At 37.6% G+C, this 27,862-nt stretch overlaps 1 protein-coding gene across 4 annotated transcripts in view; it reads right to left on the bottom strand.

The window, feature by feature from the left end:
* Positions 1-27,862, bottom strand: part of TBCK (TBC1 domain containing kinase) — a 107,518-nt gene that overhangs the window by 28,995 nt on the left and 50,661 nt on the right. For 3 of the 4 annotated variants that reach the window (XM_086611873.1, XM_086611874.1, XM_086611877.1), the window contains exons 21-23: positions 22,191-22,227; positions 20,671-20,832; positions 4,746-4,921 (exon numbers count right to left, since the gene is read on the bottom strand). In XM_086611873.1, coding sequence (XP_086467999.1) covers positions 4,746-4,921; positions 20,671-20,832; positions 22,191-22,227 — 375 coding nt within the window. Of the gene's footprint in view, positions 1-4,506; positions 4,658-4,745; positions 4,922-20,670; positions 20,833-22,190; positions 22,228-27,862 lie in introns of those variants that run through there. The other variant, XM_086611876.1, reaches the window with a different exon arrangement.

The following is a 27,862-nucleotide window of genomic DNA, read 5'->3' as shown; positions in this document are numbered from 1 at the left end:
GTTTTGAAGCTTTCAACAATTCCTAAAAATATTTGCCAGAATGTGATGAGCTTATGACATGCCTAATTAAACAGTGAATTGTTTATTCACTCATAGAAGAGTGACATAAAAAGTGTATTTTAACAAACTCTTTTCAAAAATGACAAATAAACCCAACTTCTCACTCAAGCTGTTGGCAGCTTCAATCAGAAAGACAGAAGCATCAAAGGCACATGCAAAATTAAAATTATAAACATTAACTCAGATCTTAATTGGTTAATGCTTAACATGAACTAGAGACAAATTTGAGAATAGCTTTCTGTTGAGTAGTAGAACAACAAAGAAGAAAACAAAACCAAGTTCCCTACAAAAAAAGAACACAAAGCAAACCTGAATTGGATCGAGGCAGTCAGAAGACCCTTGAGGCAGAATACATACAACAACTGTTAAGAACAGCAAGGACATTGCAGCATTGCACTTCGATATTTCCTAGCTTGTACGCTGAAACAGAAATATTGGTATGCACTACTCATCGTGCTTCTTTTAGAAGAACAGATTGACTTTACACACCAGTTATTCAAGGGCTTAATATACCTAGCTAATACATTTAATAGCGACAAATATATCCTAGGTGCACACAGGAAATTAGAAGCAACTGAGTGCTGGTATATTTATTGCAAATAGGCCTGAATTCCCCATGTGTAAGAAGTCTGCCATGCAAGCTATTCTTGATTATCTGCAAAGAAAGGTTACCATCAGGAAACTTTGCTCATACTATTTTTGATACAAACAAACATTTTTAACGTTTATGCTGTTTCATCAAGCCATTAACTCATCTTCCCACTGAGGTATTTCTTCTACTTCATCAAAAAAAAAAAGTTGAACTGGACCGGTGGCATTTAAATCAGTGCAAGGATCAGGAATCATCTGGCAGACTTTTTCCAGTTGACTGTTTTCATTTCCAAACATTCATCAGGAACTCCCACCCTTGAAAAGAGGATGCGTAGTAGAAGACCAAGATGAAGGCATAATTTTATCACCCTTGGGATTTCTGGGAGTCCATCTGCCACACTTGAGCAGATGTTCATAAAGATAAAGAAACTGCATCATTCTCTGACTTTTATTTAGAAGTATACGGATAGCTGGAGAGAGTGCACATCTACCACAACAAGGGAGATACAGGCGTAGCACAAAACTGTCACATAACAAGTATTATTTGTCTCTGTGAATCCTGGACACTCAAGAAAAACACTTTGGGAGCTTCCAGGGGATAAAAGCAAGTTTCAGGAAGAGTAAGAAAAAAAATCATCAGTGTGCTGGCCAAAAAAAAATAATTACAGATACAAATTTGAGTAGACTGCGACTAAAATTCAGTAGTGAACTTAAAAGTTTTTTTCCATTCTTATTTTTGTCATTTTCTCTTTCTCAAAATAAACATGCAAAACCACTTAAGATGGACATTCATTCTCTCTGAAACTATTTCCTCCCTGAGATTTTATCTCAGTAGAAATATGTTTACTGGCTGAAAGAGTAAAAGATTAAGCAACACACAAGTCCAGGAGGGAAGAGAGCACCCAAGCCTATTTATGAAGTTGCAAATAGATGCCACTAAAATGAAAACTAAGCAATGCTAGTGATAAAGAGTCAAAACAGTTTTGTCTTATTGGCTGCTGATTTAGGGAGAAAAGTGCTCTCCCAGGGGCAAATACTTCTCCTGTTATTATTAACCAAAGCACCATAACATGCAGATACACACAAATATTTGAGTAGCCAAAAAAAAGCACTTAAGAAACAAACTGAAGCAGCTTAGAAGGAAAATAAAAATACAGAAGTAAGAGACAGCTGGTGTTTAGAATTAAATACACTAAACACGGTTTCAAGAAGTCATAAGTTACCTTCAGAAGCAAACCTGCAGCTTTGTTTACAAAGGAATTGTTTTCTACCCTGCCCACCCTCAAATACAGAGGTGAGTCATAAATATAAAACTGGAGATACAAACACAGCACAAAGGACTTGCCCAAATAATGACCAAGCAAATAGGCGGGGAAACAGCAAAGTAACTTTTTAAGAGCTAGGCTGACCAGCAAGGACACAATAATGTTTTAGAAAATCCATTAAAGACTACTGTGAGTACTAAAGATTGAACTCGGACTCCACTGCTTTCAAGTAGAAAAAAGTTTTCCCATGGCAGCAAATACCAGTAGAGGACATGTCTGAAGAAAGAGATAGGTAGTTCCAGGATTAAGGTTAAAAAACCCAAAGAAACCTTTTGGATCTAAACAGCATATTCCACTAATAATTCCAAATTTTTTTTAGCCATGTTGCTCAAATCCCCAAGAAGTATAATCTCACAAAGATAACTACCCACAAGGACAGAACTGGTCACAAGTGAGAGGTAGCTCATTAGTGGCTGATGTTACACAGGATTTTTGAAGTCTGAACTATGGCTCCTGATAGAACCATAACTTACTTGGCTTGTATATGTCTGCCTCAAAATAATCTGACACATAAAAATACAGCACATGAGAGCAAACACATTTCTAGACTATGACTTAACATATGAATCTGCTTCCTTGTCATTCAGGTGTCCATGATATTAGTTTCCTCTTTGCTACAGAAGAAGTCTGAACATGTTCACATATTTCCATAGAAATCACATAGCGCTGCTCCATATGATGAGCTAAAAAACCCCTACAGCAGTACCCAAAAGATCCAATAGACTCGAGCTCCAAAAGAAGTTAAACCATCAGTTACGCTGCAGTAAATGAAAAGTGCTTTGCTGTTAAGTAGAAAGAAGTAGAAATGAAAGAGAAGGCAATAGAAGCGATGGTATTTATTTTTCATCTCTATAACATACCAAAAACATCAGCTTAACTTCTTGGAAGTTGTGGGATGGATGAGTCTAGCTACTGGCATTATAAACAAACACAACTGCTGGTATGAAAATAAAATTACTGTCAGTTAAAAAACGCCCCAAAAATTTCTGAAGAAATGGAAAAACACTGAAAGAAACTTTGCTTGACTCAAAATAATGGATTTTTATCTCTGCTACAAATATAAATCTTTGTTCTATTTAACAGCCCAGCTATTTCCAAGTGCCTTCACTTTCGCTTGGATGAAGAAAGGCACAAGCACATCCTTAGGACCAAAGAGACTTACCTTTTACTCTCTTGTCGTCATAACATTAAGAAAAGTTAACACATACACAAAAACATTTTCACTGTTAGCATTGTCAGGCGTCAGTCCAGGGTGCCAAGAGAGACTGCATAATCTCTTTCCTCGGATGTTTTCATGACCTGATGGAACAAAACCCTGGGCGATCCCATCTGAATTCCATGTTGGGCCTATTTTCTGAAGGAATTTGTACCAGATGACTTCCTACGGTCCTATCTGAATTATTCTGTGAATGTGCAGCCCTTAGCTCCTTCAGAAAATCTCTCTACATCCCTCTAGAACAGCACAGCACCAGTTTTGTTGACTACAATTCCTGTATGACAACCACCGATATTCTCCTGTCACTTAATTTTTCTTCCCAATTGCCTTTCTACATCCACCTATTATTTCTCAAATTTTGTAAGCTCTTTTTTCCTATTGTTCTGCATTTGCATGTCTAGCACTGGGAGTCCTGGATTTGTGGCTAAGGCTTATAGAAAATACAGCAACAGAAGTAAAATCAAAATTAAAATAAAAAACAAGAAAATGACTGAATATCAGACTCCGGTTTAGGGACTACTTAAAAAGTAAGACACACTTGAGTGACAATACACTTCTTAGTAGTCAGGAAAAACAGATGGAAGGACTAAAACCTAATGCAATTGAACAAATAGATCTGGCAGGCCTATATATCCTTCCCCTATTATTGTAATGTACTCATGAATGAATACTGATTGTAGGAGAACGTGGAAGGAAAGAAAAACAACAATAAAAACTGTTGAATTTTTAAGAGACTGACTAGATTTACACTGCTGAGAGGAAGGAAAAGAATCTTTTCAAATCACCATTCTTGAGATGGTGTATTTGACAAGAGAAACAACCATCGGATTTTACTGGAGAGAGAAGGGAAAAATATTTTTTGCTAAGCTGAATATACAGTTAATGCAGATATACTCTTAGTCACTAGTTATTCTTTGCCAAGACAAACACAGGCATAATTCACACAATACCTCCTCTCAAAAAAACCTGAGCCATACCTTTAACCTGACATGTCAAGATGGAAAAAGCAGCCAGAGCTGTCTGCATCACTTCTCAGTGACCTATCTCTCACCAGCAAACTGTTCTTTTTACTACTTTTCTCCTAAGATAAAGCCTGTTTGTAGTTCTGCAGGTGAGTTGTGGACATGGGACTGTTGTGATAACAAACATCACAGAACCAAAGGAGCAGGAGCTGGGAGAGGCAGAAATATGGCACAAGAAGAAATAATTTTATTGGCATGTACATCAAAGAAGCTGAACTTCAAAGGAGTGAAGTTGAAAAAAACCCAAAACTCAACAACCTTTCAGTTAATTCTCATTTAGTGCATTGGATTGTTTATCAAAATTCATAATACGGCATAGGCTCTAACTCCGTGCATTAGCTGACAAGCAAATCAGAACATCTGATGAATGTGTCAAACCCCTGTGCTTGGAAGTGACAAAATAAATTCCAGTAACTGAGGTCTGGTGGGTGTTTTCTTCCTGTCTAAATTTTGAAGAGAAAAAAACCATCTGGTGCAGGAGAAACAGGCAATCTGAACAATTCTCTCCCCTCCAATTCCCAGGTCACTTACTAGGTCACTTCGAGGTGCTTCCTGATAGTCTGCTGAAAAGCAGGACATGGAAGTTCTTGTGCCATTGCTCTCACTGGCTTGCCGTGGAGGCTGTGCATATTGCCTGTATGTAGCGCTCTTCGGCGTCCAGCGAAACAGGTTGATGGACTCACGAACACAACGCTCAATATCGATCTCTGATCAGGGATTTAAAGGAAAAACAACAAATGCAAGTGTGAAAAAATTAGGAAAGCCAATTAACCTAGATATGACATTGCTCAATACACATACATCCATCTACACCTCCGTCTCTCTCTCCCTTCCCCTTAAAGGGCATGTATTTTTCAAAAACATTTCCCATTAAAAAAAAAAACACTTAGAAATTTTGTACGAAGAATTAGCAAAGACATTTTTAGCATTAATTTTATCCCTAGTAATGTATGGAGATCTGTTTAAGAGAAGTGTAACAGAACTTTAATCAATGAATCGAAGCCTAGTCATTGTAAGGCATCTTCACTAAATGTCTTTGCAAGTCAGACTATTGACTCTTAAATCTATGTGCATGCAGTTCATCAAAAGCACATTTTATGCAGTGTATGGACATCAGGATTTTTGGATCAACTGAGTTTCTTATTTGTCAGTTAAATACTGCTATGAGCCAGACTGAAAGGTTTCTGATGTTCAACTTTATGCGGTCTGCCATTTTGACAAAGCCACGTTATCTGTTTGGTGGAAAACTGGACTGCTCAACACTAATTTGTGCTTGATGGCAAATGCAATGGATTTTAGAGCTTTTTTTTTTTTCTTTTCTTTTAAAAAATTACAGTCCAAAACCCAACCAGAGATTCGCAGTGAAACATTCTGGCTAAATGAGTGTGCCGTGTGTGACAAAACAAGACCTGCGAGGAAAACAGACACCCATCAAATTGGAAGTATCCTAAAATAAGCTACATTCAAATATAAATTACCAAAGCATAATGAAAAACATATGCAAAAGAAAAAACAGTAATCCTATTACAAATTACACGTAAACTTATTACAAAACCTATTACAAATACCATTTTTGCAACACTAAGCATCCTGCATGTATCTGTCTTCTAACAAGATGTAACATAAAAACCATTTACTATTACTATAAAAAGGTTAGTTTTGCATCTCCTGCCTGCAGCCTCATGAAGAGAAGTTATCCTAGCTCGTGTTTTATGAGAAACCCAGCATATTGCATCACACCAACAATGGGTATACAAGCACTTGTGTCTGTCCCAAGTGTCTTGGGTGATTTACTACAGCGCTCCCAATTTAGAAGAGTGAAGGAAGCATCAGCTTCTGTGAAGAAAATAGAGGCACTATAGTCAAACTTTATCTGTAATCACAAACAGATTTGATGCATTGCCATCAATCAGGGAGTTACTCCAGAAACCTCAGTCATTAGCAGGGCGGTGAGTGAAAGAAGAAGCTAAAATTGAAGCTTGGGGCAGAATATTCCAGTTGGATCAGATTATTTACTCTGTTTAAAAGCTGAATGATGCGTTCTATTAATCTCCTGTGCAAAAAGCTGTCTGTATTCAGGTAGGATACAACCTGTCATATATGCTTTAATTCCATAGAAGACAACATGCTTATGTGCTACTTTGCTTTTGAAATCCTGAAAAATCTAGGACTAAAAGCTGTGGTTTACCTAATTTTAATTCTAGCTCAAACTTTTTTGTGGGTTTGAAAGTAATTTTCCTTAACCATACCAGGTTCCCTAGCTACTTGGGATAATACTTGCCAGAGATAAACGGACAATGTGGTGTCTCAACAGTAAGTAACAATTTTTTCATTTGTAGTATATAGTAATAGAAGGTCGTTACTAGTATCATTTCCAAGGAAAACCCACATAACTGGAGAATTTACCTGAATTTGGAAATTGTGTAAAAGACAGGAGATGCCTTTCAATGGTTATTATTCCTAGAGCTCAGAATACACTTTGAAGCATGGTCATTACAGTCACACTCTCTCTTCATTTCTGAAGACTCACTCTATCTATGAAAAGTTGGGAATTTAAGTTTGAGACATTAATGTTTTTTGCTTCTTCTGTAAAGAGACTGCTATAACTGTGAGTTATAGCCCTGTGTCCTGAGATTCTCAGCTAAGGAAACATTAGCAGTACTTTTGTAATATATGAGATGAAAGCAGAATTTAGCCAGTAAAAAAAAAAAAAAAATAATCTGAACAACAATTAATAGCACGAGAAATGTTTGGTTGTGAGAGGGCATAAGAGCCTACAAATACCTGAAATCAAAAACAGAGAACTGGGGGATGGAACAGAAACGCTGTGTGCAGTAGAAAGTTATGAAAAAGCTGAAAGCAGAAACTGAGATGGATGGAGTTAAGCATTGAGACAGACTATCAAAATATTTTTCCTAGAAACAAGCTCTGTAATTCCAAAAGGAATTGATTCACAGAACTGGAAAACGCAGCAATGGGTTTCCCCAAAAACGATAACCAGTTCTCATACACCAGGGTCAAAGTAAAAAATTTAGCAGTCTCTTGTTCTGTGATTCTTGGCTGTCTGGTTTCTCATTTCTTCTAAGCAGCATTTCAGGAGGACAGTGGCCATGCCTGAAAACACAATTTTATGGAACAAGAGGGAATTTTAAATGGTTTAGGAGGGAGGCCATCAAAAACCTAACACCAATTTACAGTCTGCTGATTAGTTGATCTGCTTCTAAGTAAAGCAAAATAAAAATATAACAAGAAGATTATGGCTTCCACAGACAATAATAATAAAAAAACATATGCATAAGCACATGTATGCACATATATGGGAACGGTCAACGTTTATCACCCACAAGGGAGACAAGACTATTGGTAGTGAAAGAATTTACTTACATTGTTTTTTTAAAAACAATTAGTACCAGGATACTGGAGTTTAAGACAACATTAAACCGGTGTAAATATTTACAGAATATTTATTAGTTACATTTCATGAACAAGTTTCACACTTGAGTAACCTTCGAGTCTGTCTTCACCCTTTGTTTGAAATTTCAGTTTAAGAAAAATCACTTCCCATCAGTAACTAAAATGCAATGTAATCTTTTGTAGCCTTGCTGGATAAGATCTTTGCTCCTCCTTTTGGCTAATAAGTAAGGGGCTGCTCTGCTACTTCAATTCCAGCCTCTTCCCATGCCCTTTCAAACATATGACAAATGAGTCAGTCTCCAATTAAATGTCCATCTTTTGTTACCACATCAAGACTTTGCATTCACACAGTATTAATCCTGCTTATTCTTTTCCTGCTCCCAAATAACTGTTACAAGCCAGAAAGCATTAAGGCTTATGCATTATTAAAAACATACTGTTGATACGTCAGAAACGTAAATATATCAAGCCAGTGCCTAGATTCTTGAGCAGAACTATGAACAAACAAAGAAAGTACCTCACCAGGATGCTACACTACTTGCCATGTGCAAACAACTTAGAACATCCTTCTGAGAGCAAGCTCTGTATAAATCTCAAAGTGTCAGCAAGAAGCAAACAGAAACATTTAGAAAGGACATGGAGGGCCTGCTCACTCATGTACCTATAACAACTCTGTGCTCTCCAAAGTCCCAACGCTGGGGTGTTTTGTAGTTTAAGAAGCACGTGCCTTCTGGTTTTATTCAAATTTTTCTGCTGGCAACTCTGTAATGAAACCATGCTGACATAACATGCTGCCATGAACTGTGAAGTGCGCACCGAAAAAATTTAAGCCTAACTTTAAAAATAATACATATAAAAATCAGTTCTCATTTCTAAATTTAGTACGTCTTCAAGCAGTCTGGTTTTCAGAAAGTGCAGAGCACCTGTATTTCAAAAAGTCAAAGTTGGCACCCAAGTATCTAGGAACTAAAAATCACAAGTTTTATTTTAAAACATGGGTTTTAGGAGTTACGGCTCAACTGAGCTGAAGTATTTAACAGTCAAGCAGCAATCAAGCCTTACAGGAAACAATTCTATGGCACTAGCTAATTACTCCATTACTTGGCATCAAAAGACTTCTCCTGAGATTTCTAAACATGCAAATAATATAGGAATTGAAAAAGATAGGGGTGGGAAACAAAGTAATCTGACAGTAATATCCTGTTTTTGCCATGGCCCCATCTCCATATTAAGCCTACTGAAATATTTCGCTCCTTTTCTGAACTAAACTTCCTGGTTGCTCTAAGATGTTACTCGCTTTGCTCTGTTCATGCTGAATTTTCACTCCCTACCAAGCTGCTGCCTCCCGCTGTCAACAGCCTCAACTGAAAAGGAAGGTTCAGCCTGACATAGCTGCTTTTTAGCTACATATGTTTGGTCTTTATTATTATAGACACAGGAGAGAAGTGGACTGCACCTGAAACAGATGTTAAAAAGAAAGCATCAGTTTAAACACGATATACCTGTGACAAAAGCACATGGAATTTTTTATTTTTACAGCGAAACCGGACGCACATACACTGTTCACAAGTTAAAGAAAGTAATGGAGAAAAATATAACACGAATCGTTCTTTCTTAATGAAAACGTACACAGACCGAGTCTTTGTGTGCAGTTAATGAATTCCAGAGCCCCTTCCTTGAGTAACAGGACACCAGTTAAGAAATTCAGCCAAAATAAACTGCTTCTGCATTTTGAAACAGTCCAGAATTATGGGCCTGATTTGACCTCTCCATCACAAATAGTTTATTACTACCCTGCCAGGCAACATCGGCTTTCACCACACAGCCACAGAAATGGGCCAGAAAGCCTCTGTGCTATAAAAGCAGGGAAGCAGAACAGGTCAGTCAGTTCAATCTCATGATTCCTGCTCTCAGAAGAAATAGAGGGGAATTTTCTGGTAACATACAAAAAGATGCACTAAGCCTAGAAATTTAGAAGGACAAACCTAGGAAAAGAAGTGACACTTCTAGCCAACATCTCTGTATCTATTGCTGCTAGAAGGTTTCTACAAACGAAAAGCTCAATGCAAAGTTATTCTTTTTATATAATTTATTTCATATATTACAGGATAGTTCTGTTATTTCTTTGTTTTGCGGAGAGTAATTTGCAGTTACTTACACACATAAGCATCCCTTTCAGTGCATCTTGGGACAAAATTTCCAATGCAACATAAATACCAGTCATTAATTTTAAAACTGTTCAGCTGATAAGATAAAAGTCTTTGTTGTTCTTTGTACATGGATGCAAGATGTGCATCTTTCAAGAGCTGCCAGGAGGACAAGTGGTGTCAATCAAGGAGCCATATATTTTTTTACGTAATACAGCAAGTGTACAGAATTTGCACTCAGCTAGAAATCAACGACTGGATGCAGAAGCAAAGGAACAAACTACAGTGCTAGGTCTTCAGACAGATTGCATATTGCATGGCTGTAATAAGGATCAGTAATTTCAATGCTGCATTGACAGACTACCTGTCTGAGAGCACATTACTTTACAATTCTTTCAATATCTTGGACAGTTCTCCACAGTCAATATTGTTTACTGTCTCTGGATGATGTTGCTGTTTTCAGTGTACATGCAACAGTTATCTTGCTGTTGGAACGGTAAGACAACAATTGAAACTATTAGTGAGCCTGAATGCTCACAAGGAGTGGTTAGTGTACCAAAAATGAAATAGTCCAGGCCCTTCTTGGTGAAAGCACATCAACTGTCTGCATCCAGGGTTCAGAAACACTGGAAAAAGAGCACTTTTGTTTCTATGTAATGAAATCACACACAGCATCCAAAGAGCGGAAAAAGAACTTTTTGGTCTCTTGTCTTCCTCTATAAAGGAGATGTTTGTGGACTGTGAAATTCAGAATGTATCCAGATAAGAGTTCTGTAGGAGAAGGTGTTCTGAAGATAATAATTCAAGCAGAAATGACATAGCTATGTGAAATACTGACATTTCTGCTGAAGCCAACAGCAGGTATGTTTGCAGCCTATGTACAAACAAGAGAAGCTGAGAGGAGAGTTATGGGAAGCACAACTATTACAGCACTGGAGTTACGCAGTCATCTGGACCAGTTCATGCAACACTTACCAAAGTAGCGAGCACTCCAGAAAAGCAGCAGTAAACAGAGTGAGTTATTCCCTGAGACATTAGACTGCGTAAAGGACAAATATGAATCCTTTCCTTACCCATGATTGTAAAAAAATCACTCTGACTCAGCAGTTTAGTGAAAAAGTTTCATAAACAATGCCTTCCAGTATGGAAATGTGATGCTGTCCTGCACTGACAATGATGAGCGGGGAAGATACAGAATGATGAATGACCGTACAAAGAGCAAAGGTTTACTGTAAGTGAACCACTAAATGCCACGTGCTATATCTTATTGAGAAAAAGATCAAAACAGATTACATAAAGACTGTTACTTTAAAACAGACAGGAAAGTCTGTTTTAAACAGTTTTATGAGGTGTGCCACGGCTGTATAACAGCAGACATTTCTACAAACTAACAAAACGTTAAACACATCTGGTTCTGCCCTAACATCAGATTAGGATACAGGTCAACAACAGAAGGACATGAATTCACACTGTATAACAGAAATATCAGATGGAGGCTTCTATGCAAAACCCAAGAGATACACAAGAATAAGAGGAGATACAGCAGATCAGCAGAAGAATGGACATTATTTCTTAGCTAGATGATAACCATCTACAGAAGATGCATACAAGGACAGGTTTACAAAACTGCAGGGATCAGTTTAGAGGAGAAACTTGTTAGAGGTACATGGAGATGAAGAACTTGTGCCACCAACACAACGTCTAACAACATTCAATTTTTGAAGGAAAAACATTGTTTTGGCCTTTCTGTGTTATTTGGCTTGTTAAAATCTTTCTAAAACTGATTCAACAGACATTTAGTAATCTCAAATACTAGGAACTTAGCTCCTTTATCGTAAGCTTGTGTTTCACACAAGTAATATGCAAATACTGAAGCTCAGTATGCACCAGTAAAGAGTATGTTGTTTAAGCTTCTAGCTGGCTGGTACATATGATCCACTCTTCCCTGACATAAGAGGTATAAAATCATAAAAAAAACTATAGAATCAGTAACTCCAACCAGATCAAATGCTTATAAAACTGATCAATCTCTAAGAAGTCATCAGCAGAACTTTCTATTTGTAGAGCTCTCCTCTTGTTAGCCTTCACGATATTTTTAAGAAAATAATATGAAGTAACTTAGAATTTCTGGTTTTGAAATGAGATAAAAATTCAAGTAACCTTGAAAGGGAGTACCTCTTGCCATGAGAAAAGCATCAAAACCTCTAATTTGACCCGTTGGTTTCTAGACCAATAATGGAAAAAATACAGATGTCTAGATCTGCCTAAAGAATATCCTGAACCATGAACACCCACAAACTACCACAGAGCAAGAAAAATATTATTCAAGACTGAAACGTCCCACAAATACAGCAACTATAAACAGGAAGGACAATAACCATTTTGCTTATGTACCCATGCTTAAAATTGCATAATTTCCATAAAAATGTTTGTTACTTGGCCCTACTATAGATAACTTACCAAGATGTAAAACTTTCAGTGTTTACCATCAGTCAAGTCTATGTTAGTGTTTCACAGTGCAGAAACAGTAGCTTTAAGTATCTAACATGAGCACAACCTTGTCCCTATACAATTCTAAATGATTTAAAGTTTGCTGCATAATTAACTTAACTCAGAGTCCAGGAAAATCTGTGAAGAAGCTTCCTAACCCTCCATTTCAATTTACACAAGAAAATATTTAAGTACATTCCTAAATATCATATTTTTTATAACAAACCAAAAAAGACCATCTTTAAGACATTTTTAAATTTGTGTCATTTCAGGGTTACATTCCCAGGGTTACATTCCCAAGTTTCTGGTTTGTACTCTATCAGCTTACATGATTTCTGAATTTGTTTCCTTAGAAGCATCCTATGCTGATGAGTTAAAAAAGGAGTTAAGCATAAGGACTGAAGAACCAGCAAGAGATTGCCTAGCTCGATGCCTTGCTCCGAAGGCAAATGATATGTGACTAGCCTTTCCCCCACAGATGCTTGTCTACACTTTTTAAACTTTTGCAGTGACAGAGGTCTCACCTGACACACCCCTGATGGGTACTTAACCCATTTATCAGCATTTGCAGAATACAGACAACATTCTTCACATGCAATGTGAGTTTTTCCCAGCTGGGACACCTGTCTTTCCTGAACAAGTTTTGCCATTCAATGCTAACAATCCAGTCCTGAAATCTATCCCGAACTTGCAGTATCAACAAAGTCTTAGCTTTAGGTACAAACCCCACTCTAGTTCTCTATGTCTAGTTCTGGTCTTTCTGTTGATTTCTACTAAACTCCAGCTCTTAGTATATTAAGAACAAAGACATTTTGATAGACAGAATCAAATGCCTCACGCAGATTTATAACGGCAAGAATTCTTAGCCTTTGCGACTTCTTTGAATATGGGAAAGGAGACCAAAGGGAACTGACAGCTACCCCGAAGTATGAGACCGCTGAGAATTCACTTAAACAGACCTTGTTTCTTAGTCTTCCTTTTTCTAGCTCTCAGCCTTCCTTGCCATTACAATTCTGTATTTAAGTATTATGTTTCTCTCTACTAACAACACTGGATATACACATCCCCAAAATATATCTACAGAGATGTGCTGTTCACATATATTTTAATCCAGGATTTTTAACGCTGCAGTATTCATCCAGCTCATTTTATAATCTTCCTCCATTAACAATTACAGAACTAAAGATTATTGGTATTTGCTGTAACAGCAAACACCCACATTCAGCATTACAAAGATATAGACATACTCTATTTAGACACCTTGCTCTATCAGCAACATTTTCCATAATTGTAAAAAAAAAAAAATCATCTAGTGCACACTCTTGGTTTGTAAGCACTAGTCTAATCCTGAACCAGTTATGCTCATAATTTTAATGAAGCAAAAAAACAAAAAAGGAAATGTTTTCCTGAGATGCCTTTGTAAAGAGAAAAAATAACAACTTGCCACATCTATAAGCAAGTTCAGATAAGAGTGGCCTGAATTTTGTCTCTCCATGCCTAAAAATGCTAGTACGTTTGACGGTCTACCTTCATGTACTTTCATTTTATTCCAGGGAAAAGGTGTACAAATCCTACGTGACTAACAGGTGGATTGTTCTATTCTCTGAAGCCCCTTTTTGCCACGAAGAATACATGCAGGTTCTATCAAGCAGAAGGAGGCATAAGCTGCGCCTCAGACTGATTTTACGATACGCACTAGGAAAGTTCTACTGATGAACTCACTTTTCACCCTCTTTATGATATACCACCTTTTGAGACAGACAGTCCTTTGCTAAAGGATACATATTTGGGTTTTTTTTCTGCCAGTGACAACTACAGTCACCCACTGCAGCATTTCTCTTTAGTGTCAAGAAGGTAGAATCTATAAATAAAACTGCATTTTGTTCATGTCACTACAAGTGGAAAATGTGAATAATTAAAGAATTCACAGCTTCAGGTAAAATGACATCAGTCTTACAGAGTCTGACACTACCAAACAGCCTTGGTGAGCAGGTGTGCCCTAACAAATTGCTCTGCTTCTGTACCAAAGCCAGCTCCCAACCCACAGTTGGCTGTAAGCCACTAAAAAAAAACCCAACAAAAAACCCCGAAAAAAAAACCCAACCCAGAAGCAAAACAAACAAAACCTTACTAGCAGCTATGCACAGTTTCTGCTTCAAACATGCCATTATTTAGCAACAATAATCTTCAAGAATTGCATTATAAAATGCACCTGTCACTTGCATCTAAAAAAGCCATATAACATAGCAAAGATAAGGAATACGTTCAGAAAAAGATGTTTCCATAAATATCTGTTGGATCCACGTTTTTCAAGAAAAGAAAGCTAGAAACATGATTTCCTTTTTGCTTCTGATGTCTTTTGATATTTCCAATCCATTTTTTAATGTTACAGCACCATTATCATGCACATCATGTGACAGAGACCGAATTGCTGTTTTTCTTCAGACGTACTGTAATTTGAAAAGGCAGCCCAGTTTCACTAGCTCCGTGATAAATCATCTTGCCGTGTCATCTTCCATGGGGTGACAACAGTTTTGAACTTGGGCAAGCCACAACAAAGCCGCATGTCAAAATTTCATAGCTGAAGTTATGAAAAAAGTTTCCTTCTAAAAAAGCTGTTACGACGTCTATTCCTCAGAGCCTTAATCTAAGCAATAGGACATTTTCAAAACTGCATGATAAAAAGTCAAACTTTAATCAAAACAGTATATTACCTTTTTTTTTCCTACTGCTCACTGGCACATGGAAGACCCCACTGTATCTCTTTCAGTCTCTTCAGAGTTGGTGTTTTGATCTCAAGAGTTTACATTTTTATTCAAGAAGTAGTGAAACAAATAGGAACAGGCATCAAACACCCACAAACTCAGTGTAGGCCTGGCAGTCATCTGCCATTTCTTCCTCCTACCAAATCTTCATTAACTAAACGCTGAACCATCAGAAATTCTGGCACGATAAAACTGTATGAATCACAGATGCGGGCAGACAAAGGATCTTCAGAAGAAAAACAACAGAAAATAAAATAGTAGCTACCAAGAGTCAGATACATATCTGAAGCAGAATTCTCTGATTTGTATCTAATTCTGCTGCTGTCAGCAGAAATACATCATTCAAAACTGCACCATACAATCTTTGTGCAGAATTTCCACTATTTTTTTAATCTTTAGTTCATTTCTGAGCTGGATGTAATTCCTCTAAGCATCTGTACAGCCTTTACCATCATGGGATTCAGCATTTTGGCACGTTACTGTAATGGCAACAGATAGAATTGTTTCTCCCACATTAGAGAACCTCTGTTCCTTGGAGAATAATTTTTGTGGTTTGGTGATAGCAAGATCTTTGACTACATGTTGGATCTTAAAGCTACATGTCTGTGCCTCACACAGTGAATCCTCTGCATTTTCCACTTTAACAGCTTTATCCTCGTTGCAATGGCTTGCTTTTCCACAGCCAGTCTTTCTGGACTTCCTATCTGAGGCCGAGGTTTTTTCTTTGGAAGCACTGCCTAGCCTGGAGTCAGCAAAAAGATACCTTCCTGAGGTGCACAGCATTGAAAGAGCAAACTCTTCTCTCACTTCAAAATTACAGAAGATGAGGTTATTGTGTGAACTGACCTACCAGGCTTATTGGAAACTGTGTTTTACCTCATGTCTAGGATTGGTGTTTACCTATTCTCTAATAGCATGTGTCTCCATCTTTCGGTAGTTTTCCTACTCCTTCTCAAGGCCATAATTAATCCCTGTATGTCAGTCATGAGACTGGCATGGGTCTCTGGAGGAAGATCTGTTTGTCAGGCCCTATATTGCACCCATTCCAGGTGGGAGTGAATTGATCTACAGGATCCTTCAACTGCTTTTGCAAAGACCTATACATATCTGGGTGCTTCCTTCTTGGGTCTGTTTCCTAATAAAAGGTGCTTGCTGATGACTTTCTACTACTTGTACAGTGGGTAATGAACTTAGTAATCAAGTCGAGCTACAATAATCACAACTTTTGAGTTGCATAATGTACATTATCACACAAACTTAACAGCAAGTCGTTAAAAACTAAGCTATAAGCAAAACTGCAAGTTTTAAAGTAAAGTTACTTGTACGGTTGGCCCTCAATACATGAAAGAGCCTTCTGGGTTGTAAATTTGCTGATACATAAGATGCAGACATAACCAAACTGGATTAGTACAAGCCAGTACTGGTCTGAAAGCTGTTGTTGGTACCTCAGGAATCACATCATTTAGTGCCACCCTTACCATCCTCATTTTCCTGCCACATTCTCCTGCTACGTGTCAGACTTACTTAAAGGAAAAACAAAGGTAACGAATACAGCATTTGCTCTCTCTGCATCACCCAAATAGGATGACATTTACTAAATCTCAAAATTACACATAAAGAATTAGCAATGACTCCAGGGTTGGTTTCGTTTGTCTGTCTCAAATAGTAGCTCCTAAATCTTCTCTGGTATTTATATCATTTGAATAAATTTTAGACTTAACAGAGCTCCTTAAACACAAGTAAAAAAATATGAAAGAGCAAATACAAGAGAATAAAAACACCCCATCTTGGTGCAATAATTTCCTAAAACACCTCATTATACTTAAGTTTTAGCTGTTGCTTTTATGTTCCCTTTATACAGCCCCCACAAGGAATGAACTAGGACATTTTTTGCTACAGCAAAGAGATTTTCCAGTATTCTTAATTAACCAATTGTTTTTTCAAATACTTCAAACAGATTTCCTAATACATTATTGTTAAAAATATATAAAAACAGATTAAAATTTCCAATAGAGCTCCCAAAACCAGCAAGTAACGCCCAATTGTATTGAGTTTATAGATAAATTACGGCCAACGCTTTGAGACAAGCATTGGAAAGGGTTTTCAGAATCAAGTAACCAATAATGGCACAGTGCCCTGTCTTTTTCCTCACATCATTAACTTTTTTAAACTGTAATTGAAACTGTGTTACATGCAGTGAACTGAAAATAAAGCAGTGGGGTGTTTTGGGTTTCTTTTTTTAACTTTAAACATTTATTTTTAGAAATAGCTACTGTACAAACAAGAAATCTTAAGCGTTGCACAAAGTTGCAAGATTGCAGTAAAATAGCTTTATCAGTCTGGAAAGCAAGCCACTTTCACTGGCAGCCTAAGATAAGCCATTCTAGTGCACAGAAAGCTTAAAAGCCACACGAGTTTCAGATTGTTGAGCAACGATTGATTTTAGATTGAAATTATTGCAGATGTTTTGAACAACATAACCTCTTCCTCGAGGTGACCCAGTTTCAGGTGAATGCTGTTTGTAAATTACTTTCAGGAACTTCTCAGGCATGGCACACAATTTCTTTTAACTGAAGTAACAGAAGTCCTGATTGGAAGGCACAGGTTACAAAGAGCACAAGCAGTCAATACTTCTGAACCAGAAGTAAGACTCAGGTCAGAAACAGAAAACACAAGCTATGATAATTATATGTTCAAGGAAGTAACTGATTACAGAAGTCTCAGCTGGGCCAATAACATTTAGCTCTTAAGTCACACTAGGATCGTCTTCCATCTTCATTCTTTTTTCCCTTAGTAGTCAGTTTGTAATATGCTTTGGATTAATCTCACGATATTCAATTGTGCCACTGTTAACTTCCAAAATATTGCAGACATCACCAACATAGAAAAAAAGAGAATCTTTTCAGAAACTGGCATTTATTCTATCAAAACGTTTCCTACCAGAGTATCAACAAAGTTGTCATAAACTATAACCAGCAGAAAGCATGTCCATTATAACACTACAGATTTTAGTGAATTTATTTTATTATATAAACAGACATGTATTAGGAGAACTAACACGTTCTTGCACGTGACCTCAGCATAAAGTACTTGCCAATGTCAGTAAATCAGCTGGTTCAAGATAAATTAGAATATATAATTTAGAACCACTCAAGGGAAAAAAAAATAGGGAGAAATGACCTTTGGCAAGAAATAAGTTAAATATTAATGAATCTACATTTAACTAAGACATACAGCTAAATAAATGGGGGAGGAGGGAAGGGGGAGAGAGACAGTCTTTTAGATTAGCCCTCACCTTTCAGACCACTTGAAGATATTCAGTTAAATTTAATAAAGGCATTTGAAATGACTAAGCATATAGACTGAAAATGAAAAAAAACACACCATAAGGAACGGTGTATTTAAATCTGTTATAAATTGAAAAACACAGTAGCAATTGCATAGTATATACTAAACTGAAAGGTAGCAGAAAAGCAAATTTGAAATCCGGACATATGTTCAAGGGTACACAGTGAGAGACAGAATTAGTGACAATAATATTTAGAAAAATCACAGAGTTTCCTCTGTGAGAACTCAATGAACTTCTGAGAGGCCGATTTATGCAACTATGAACTTAACCTCAGCCTACTTGCTGCCATCTCCTAGGCTACTGACAAACCCTGTCAACTCCACAGTTGTGGAGACTGCCACGTTTAACAAAAACTTCTAAGCTTAAATGTTCTTCCAAACTTGATTCTCTCATTCAGTTCTTCTGCGAAAGAATGACTCCTGTCTAAATAGAATCATAGAATGGTTTGGGTTGGAAGGGACTTCAAAGATCATCTAGTTCCAACCCCCCTGCCATGGGCAGGGAAACCCTCCACTACACCAGGTTGCCCAAAGCCTCATCCAACCTGGCCTTGAACATTTCCAGGGATGGGGCATCCACGACTTCTCTGGGCAACCTGTTCCAGTGCCTCACCACCCACAATGTAATAAATTTCTTCCTTAGATCTAATCTGAATCTCCCCTCTTTCAGTTTAAATCCATTGCCCCTTGTCCTATCACTACACGCCCTTGTAAAAAGTCCCTCTCCAGCTTTCCTGTAGGCCCCTTTAAGTACTGGAAAGCTGCTATAAGATCACCCCGGAGCCTTCTCTTCTCCAGGCTGAACAGCCCCAACTCTCTCAGCCTGTCTTCATAGCAGAGGTGCTCCAGCCCTCGGATCATCTTTGTGGCCTCCTCTGGACCCTCTCCAGCAGCTCCCTGTCCTTCTTGTGTTGGGACTCCAGAGCTGAACACAGTATTCCAGGTGGGGTCTCACAAGAGCAGAGTAGAGGAGCAGAATCCCCTCCCTCGACCTGCTGGCCATGCTCCTTTGGATGCAGCCCAGGACACGGTTGGCTTGCTGGGCTGCCAGCGCACATTGCCGGCTCATGTTGAGCTTCTCATCCACCAGCACTCCCAAGTCCTTTTCCTCAGGGCTGCTCTCAATCCATTCTCCACCCAGCCTGTACTGGGTGGAGAATGGATTGAGAGCATAATGAATGTAAATGAATTATGAATTACATTATCATAAATGAATTATGAATTACTGAACTGCATACATAGCATTCAAACAGAGCCAACTAAATCTATAATCAGCCCAGGAATTAGCCAAAAGTTAAAGTTATCTTAAGAAGGGCCACAATTAAAACAGCAGCACCTCTTAACCAACACCTATACTATGTTAGTAAGATCCCGAGTTGGAGAGAGGGAATTAATACAAGAACACAAGTATGTTCTGGATGCAGTAGCCTTCAAATTCATGTGTTATGTAAAAATTAGTCCACCAGAAATGGAAACACATCTTTCAGTTAACAGGGCTTACTCAGTTCAAATGCATTCTACTGTATCACTAGAAACTTGCTCAGAAATAAGACCCAAACTTCACCGTTAACTGCAATTTTTTTTTTTTTAAAGATGCAACACTTGCTTGTACGAAGGTCAACCACTTCCCACTGAACAAGATGACAGAACTTCTGTGCAACGATCATACAATCTCCGATCCAGTTTTGAGGGTTCTTTTGAAAGCTTTATATTTCAAACGGAAACTGATTTAACATAGAGCAATTCCAATGACTTCTATACTGCTTTTCCTAATCCTTTTACATTAATTGCTTCCATAGCAAAAGTTTAATTATTTTTGAAAGGAAAACAGGCTAGTACTAGCATCAAAGTGGAAAAGTACTGTTCAGAACAGCACTAAATATTTTTCACTGAGAAATCCCTGCGAACTTGATTGTTTCTATATATGGCATGTCTACAAACTGTTGCTTATGAATTATTTAAAATCATAGAATCATAGAATTGTCTGGTTGGAAGAGACCTTCAAGATCATCGAGTCCAATTGTTTTAAATTTCACAGGAAAGTACTCCAGCCTTCACCCGGAAATAATAACAAGTTCACCCAATTCTTGCTGATGACAGCAAAAAGACTTCTACTAAGTTCATCAAGCTGCAGTTAAGACCTACGCATTCTGATAGTGAGTTTGCCTAAATCTGCCATCATTTCAAAACACATGTAAGATTTGTAGTACATATTCACATGCAATCACATACTTTCGTCAGCAACACACTGAGGAAGACAGAGAAAGAAGGAAGAAATAGTTTTTTCTGTACCTGGCAAGTCTGAAAAAAGGAGAATGCATTCATTGAATCCATTAGCCAGAAGACGATCCCTCAGTTGTTGAAGTATTGCAACTCCAATGCAGAACGGGAAGGAGGAATTTCCAAGCAGTAACGTATCCCACAAGTGAAAAATTTTGTGCAAAGGAAAGACATCTGCATGATGAACAAGCACGATAAAAACACCTATAAGAATATAAGTTGATAAAAACATACAGATGTACACTCTTTAAGGAGTTGCCTATATACTTTCCTCCTCTCCCATCTTATGGTTATTTCTTTTTTTATTGGCAGCAAAAAGGACCCAACCTGTTTAGAAACAGATTTGTCTTCATATGTAGTTTGATTATTCTAGAAATCATCAGCGTCTTCTTTCATTATTAAATACTTAGAAATGTGCAGGTTTTCAAATTTCAAAACACATACACATACAAAATTAGGCAATTTATTTTTCTTTTGGTAAAGTGCAATGAGTTAATCAATAAGCTCAACTACTTAAAATTAGACAAGAAAATGAGCAAAATAGACAAAAAAATGGTGGAATAAAGAAAAGACAAGGAGAAAGGTCTGTTAAAAACGGCAACATTTTATATATAAAGCTGAAGGTGGCTCTCCTAAAGTAAGCTATCCTTCAACTAAATAGTTCTAACATTTTATTGCAATTCATCACCAAAGAAACCATCTCTTTGGTTTTCCAAAGGTGGTGATTCTCATGAAAGTTTTAGAAGAACAGACAAGTGCAAGAACCAGTGCTTTACAGTCAAGATCTTTAGAAATGGAAATCAAGAATCTCACATTAAATTCTTTGATATTTCATCAGAGCAATTATCCATCAGCTCTTTTCATCCTGCCACTTTTTTTTTTTTTTTAATTCAAAGTCTGCCAATATTGACATGAAATTAAAAAAAATCAGACATCTTTGAGGAAAGATTTTGAATTGCTTTCTAGACTTGCTTTAACAACTTTGTCCTCTTTCATTAAAAGCTCACCAAATTATAAAGCTCTTTTTGCTCCTAACATCCACACACAGACATCATGGTAAACTAGTGCTAGCAGAATAACAAGTGTCAAAGTGCAATAAAAAAAAAAACTTGTTTTGTTGGCCTTCAAAACCAAAGTCACTCACTCTCTTACATTATCGTGAGGGCAGGGGAAGGTGGTGAGGTTTGGTTTTGGTTTTTTTTTTTTTTAACTATTATTATATCTTTTTCCAGTAGATAACAGCTTCCTTTGCACACTCCCTAAATACTGCATGTGCAAAATAATCCCGTTCAAATTTAGTACAATATTTTTTTAAAAAATATAAGAAAATGCTAATTGTCAAAACAGGGCAGAAAGTACGTGCCAGGCACTCTTGAGACTCAGACTACAACACACATCCTTGCAAATTACAAGCGACCTACTAAATGATAGACACATCACACCAATTAGGAAGGCTTTAGCTGAAAAAGTGAGAAAAATTATGCTTAAGAAATACAAGAATATTTAATTGGAGAAAAAGAACATATACTCACGTGTAAACATTGTGAGAAACCAAGGAATGGCATATAGCTGCAAAAGGTGGTGGAGGGAAAAGAAGGAAAAAACCATGTTTTATTAAAAGTTGAAGTTGTTTGTGACTATTTCCTATCACATTAAAAAATCGACTAGCTTGGCACGAATATATTTAAAATGGGAAATAACTACAGTATCTGAACCACTATCACACAGATTTTATCCCCTCAGAGAAGATTTTTTTTTCTCCCCCCAGGTTTCCATTCTCATTTCTTTCAAATTACTGGTTTGTGATAATGTGTTGAAAACAGCAAGAAAAACAACCACCGCTCTTAGTAGGCTTACGTTTGCAAAAAACCGCCAAAGTCTTAAAGAACTGAAAAACCTGCTCTATTAAACTGCCACAGTTCTCACCTTACATATATATATCGCTAAGCGTAAATTAGCAAAAGATGCCTAAACGAGGATAAGACAACTTGATTCAATATATCTTTTTGACTATGGAAAAAATGTGGTTCTATGCAAGTAATTAAAAGTGCAAATCACAATTTTCAACAGAAAAACTAACCATATCTAGCTTTTTCTCCCATGTTAGTATTTATTAAAATATATTACTTGTCAGTGAAAGGCAGTAAGAATGGTTTCATTCTCAAAAGCATATAGTGGCAGTTACTAACACCTTAATTATTTACATTGTTCTGCTGTGACCTTTAAAGGCAGGTGTCATCTGAAGAACCTGAGGCTGCTTCAGCACTTAACACTAGTATGGGACTAAGAACTCTGCTGCTGCAATGGGTAGAAAAACCCTTTCATTTCTGCAAACTTTCATACTGATGACATCATACAGAGAAAATTCAGCATTCATTAGAAGACTTAAGCATTTATGACACCTAAAGAGTTTCTCAAATTTCACTTAACTATTTAATATGTTGAAGGCAACAGAATCTCTTTTCACGGAACATCAAACTGCACAGAAAGTCCCCACAAATTAGGAATGCAAAAGCAAGACGGCCATTGTTAAATTTTACTCAGTTGCACAGATCATGTGCTCTGTTTCCCACTTCTGAAGATTTACAGTCAGACATAAAGCTTAATATATTACTTTTCAGCTCATAAAAAGTGCAAATTAGTCCTCCTATTAAGCTTTCCCTGGAAGCAAGCAAATGAGAGGCAGAAAGCATAATTGATATTATGTTAATAAATTACTACTTATTCCATAAACTCTTAACTGGATTATGGCACTGATTAAATGATGCACGCATTTTCTGAAAAGCTCTTTAGCACAGCGCACTCTAAATTTTTTTCCTACCTCTTCATCTGAGCATCTGATAGTATGTGAACCATACCGTCCATAAAACTGAAAAAAAGCTGTGATGACCAGGTTGTTGGCCACTTTCAATATTCAAGAGGCTTTTATAAAGCTTGGTCTCCAACCTGCCAATTGATTTTAAGGGTTTGGAAACCAAAATAAATTCATTTCTATCACCATTTTCATCTTCCCTGAGTATATCCTTCTACCTTCAACAGATAGCGTTCTGCTGGATAATAACATACCCTGTTCCCTGAAATATTCCCTGCAAGGGTTGAGATCCAGTAATACCTGTTTACCTGGCTTGACTGTATGAAATATTTTGCCAATATCTTGCTTTCCGTGCAGTAGGAAAACAAGCATTTCTAATAGCCTGAGGCTTCTCTTTGCTTGGAGGTACACATTATGTGGACGTCATGTTGAATTACATTACATCCTTGGTATTTAAAAGGAATTATTTCCTCGTTTTCATATATTTGATTAAAATGTTTTATCAAAGCAGATCCACGCTTTCTCCTAATTTCACAAACACCTCTATCTTGTATGCATCTACATATAAATACACAAGAAAATACGCAAGATTTGAAACATTATTAAAAGGTAACCACAAAGCACTCCTTTGCTCTAAATCATCCTCACCAAACCTATCAACAACGACATGAAAGGCAGGTCAAACTGTTTAAGTAGAAGGTATCAGGCAAGGTTTTATTGAAGGCATTTTTCCCTCTGATTTTCATAACTATAACATTCTAAGAGAAGGACGTCTCAGTAAAACGGAAGAGGTTATGATTACTGTTAATAAGCAAGTAAAGAAAAGCCACCACACTGGTGGTATCATTCCACCATGCAAGCCAAATTGAAAAACACAGACAAAAAAGAACTGTGCTGACTTGGAAGTCCTCAAATAAACAGGCTACAGAGTTCTTACAGTTAAATGACTCCGCTTTTAACACACTGCTAGTACATAGTGCCCTCTAGCAACCACCGGCTGGAACAGCGTGGTGCCACGCTTCTGTACCAACAAGCTGCTGTTGAAGAGGTTTCCAACTCTTCATTGAAACACAGTGAGGCTGGGTATTTTACTGATGCTTAACTCTGCGTAGCTGGGAAAAGTACCTCATCTTTAATCAAAGTAGCGCTGGAACAGCCTGAGAGTAAGTCACAGTACCTGAGTTTGGAGATGAAGTTCACTGTTTTTCAACAGGGTGAAGATGTCTACTTGTCCATAGTTAAATGGGCATATTTTGAGAAGAGTGCATCTCCCATTAGATATTCGAAGCTCTTAGAGATATTGGCTCAAATCTTGATGAAAGCTTCTTCCATGAGGATTTTTTTATTGCCGTTATTACTGTATGGATTGTTTCATTATTTGACTGTTCCTCCATGAGAGCTTTACACACCTGTGTCTCCAGCAGATTGAGATTTCAGTCGTAAAGACAATAGTTTTAAAGATATTTAGGCTCAGGGGATTTTGATTCTCAAGATGTTTTAGAAGGAATAACAAGGTGAAAATGAATGTTAATGTTTGTTGGTGGGAATGGTAGGGAATATTAAAAGACATATGCAAGCTGCTTGCTCTGTGAAAAGTCTGTAAGAACCAAGTGGCTGTCCTGTGTGATCCAGGTGCACCTTAAGAACATTGTAAGGTGGCTACAGTGAAGCTATGTACGTGGTTACAGGATAGCAAAACTAAATTATATAAAATTGTAGGTTTGAGTTTTCAAAACATTAAAAATGCCAACATTCTTCACAAGTTCTTGTTTGTTATGCGTATATATAACACTCGAGTTTAACAAAAAATCTCTAAGAAAATCCAAAAATCTCTAAGAAAGTTCACCCTCCACATCTCATAGAATTACAGACCTGAGATCCAGGTTAAATACCTGCAGTTTTAAGGATAACAAACACAATAGGAGTAATTATTATTCCTGCAATGTTTTATAGAAGAATCCTCACCTGACCATCTCATTCAATGCAGCACGTTGTTATAAACTGGTACATTGTCATGTCCCTATCATTACAAAAATAATTTATAGTTGGATAACATGAAACTCTTAGGCTACAAAACGTATTTCACACTATTTTCAGTGTTCAAGACTTTTATGTTGGATGTTTTCCTTCTCAATGCTGAAGTCACATTTACAGGAATATAGGAACTACCACAATCAATGGCAACGTGGGCAGGCATTCTACCTCCAACAGTGAGTAGCTCATTTGCTTCAGGAGAACGTTGCTACAAACCCTGCAACGGACACTTGCAAGATACTTTGTCTGCGATGCGAGCCTGCTTTCCACACACTTTAGGCAGGTACTAGCTTAAACGACACAGAAAAGGATTCAGAAAAGGTATCGTATATTTCTTTTCTTATTGAACCCAGTAACAATCCCAGATATAGGGAAATGGGGCCTACAAGAAAGGTGGAGAGGGACTTTTTCCAAGGGCATGTAGTGATAGGACAAGGGGCAATGGATTTAAACTGAAAGAGGGCAGATTTCAATTAGATACAAGGAAGAAATTTTTCACTCAGAGGGTGCTGAGGTACTGGAACAGGTTGCCCAAAGAAGTTGTGGATGCCCCATCCCTGGAGGTGTTCAAGGCCAGGCTGGATGATTCTATGAATATAGAATCATAGAATGGTAAGAGTTGGAAGGGACCTCAAAGACCACCTAGTTCCAACCCCCCTGCCACGGGCAAGGAAACCCTCCACTACACCAGGTTGCCCAAAGCCTCATCCAGCCTAATAACTTTTTTTTGTGTATTTTAGCTGTATCATAGATCATGGTTTGTATGAGGTGGCAAGGTCAAAAATAAAAAGTTTTTTTTCTTTTTTTGTTTTCCCGTCTATGAAGTTGCTGGGTTGTTCTTCTGGTTTTGTTTTTGTTGTTTTTTTTTTGTCGGTGTTTATTTTGGGGTTTTTTTGCCTGTTTGATGTATGTGTGAAAAAAGGTTGTCCAAAAATAAACTGAAATTTTATTTTGCTGAGTTGTCATAGAATCATAGAATGGTTAGGGCTGGAAGGGACCTTCAAAGGTCATCTAGTCCAACCCCCCTGCAAGGAACAGGGATATCTCCAACTAGATCAGGTTGCTCAGGGCCAAACAAGGCCTAACAAGGCTGTTTCCCAACTGCTGCTTTTTGGTTTAATTTTCATTTGTTAGAGAAAAAACAGTTTTTGCTCTCTACAGCTTCCTGAGGAGGCGAAGTGGAGAGAGAGGTGATGATTTCTTCTCCTTGGGATGGTGGGAATAGTTCAAAGCTGCACCAGGGGAGGCTCAGACTGGACATTAGGGAGCATTTCTTCACCGAGAGGGTGCTCAAACACTGGAACAGGTTTCTTAGAGAGGTCGTTGATGCCCCAAGCCTGTCAGGGTTTAAGAGGCATTTGGACAATGCCCGTATCATGATTTAACTTGGTTGGCCCTGAATTGGTCAGGCAGTCGGACCAGGCGATCATTGTAGGCTCCTCCAATTGAAATAATCTGTTCTATAAAACCCTGATCTTGCACCTTCATGTTGTCTTTGAAATACATACACATATACTTAGCTTCAAGCCTAAATGGTGCCTAGACAATTAATCATATATTCAAATGCTACAGAAAGGTGCAAAAATGTTTTGATGACTGGGGATGCAAAGAGAATCAAATTGAGTCCAATTTTTAATATTAGATTCCACTCACCTGTATACACCTAGACAAACAAAATTTGAAGAATGATCACTTTTACCATAAGATAAAAATACAGCAAGAAACCTCTCGCCTAGATTCACCACTAGGCGACTGTGCAACAGAACAAACAGAGATAAGTACTTCCATCGCAGGACTTTTAATTCTCAGTTACATGAAGCCCTATTACTGATGACTCCTGCATATCACCAAAACCAAGCCAAGGTATCTACCTATGACAGCAACTCCAGCACGATGACATTAGGTAACTGCAGCCAGATTTCATCATCTCTGTCAATGCCCAGCCCACAACTGACAACTGTGTGTAGATTCCATAATTGGCATCTGAAAGCTCTTTAGAATAATTTACGGCTATAGATAACCTTTTAGTAATGTAGCACACTTCCTTGTTTTTCTTCAGTTCAAAATGTTCTGTTGCTGATGTCAGAATTATTCAGTAAAATATAGAATGTGCTATAAAGCATTATATAGAGAGATCACAAACTTTGGGAGAGCGAGCAAAGAAGAACTGTAAGATTCACCGTACACATCCCTCTATTTACATGTAAATCACACAGTCACAGCAACGTACTTAATCCAGGCACCACGCCAGCTAACAATATTCACAACTAGTCAAGCTTCAGCAGCGTTCAACATTCTTAGAGCTACGTGACTTGAAGCAATTGGGAAGGGTGCCAGGAAACACAGTCTTTCCTGCAG

This window comes from Tauraco erythrolophus, chromosome 5, assembly GCF_009769465.1.
Source record: "Tauraco erythrolophus isolate bTauEry1 chromosome 5, bTauEry1.pri, whole genome shotgun sequence".
NCBI classification, from domain to species: Eukaryota; Metazoa; Chordata; class Aves; order Musophagiformes; family Musophagidae; genus Tauraco; species Tauraco erythrolophus.
This window is presented reverse-complemented; position numbering and strand designations above follow the sequence as displayed.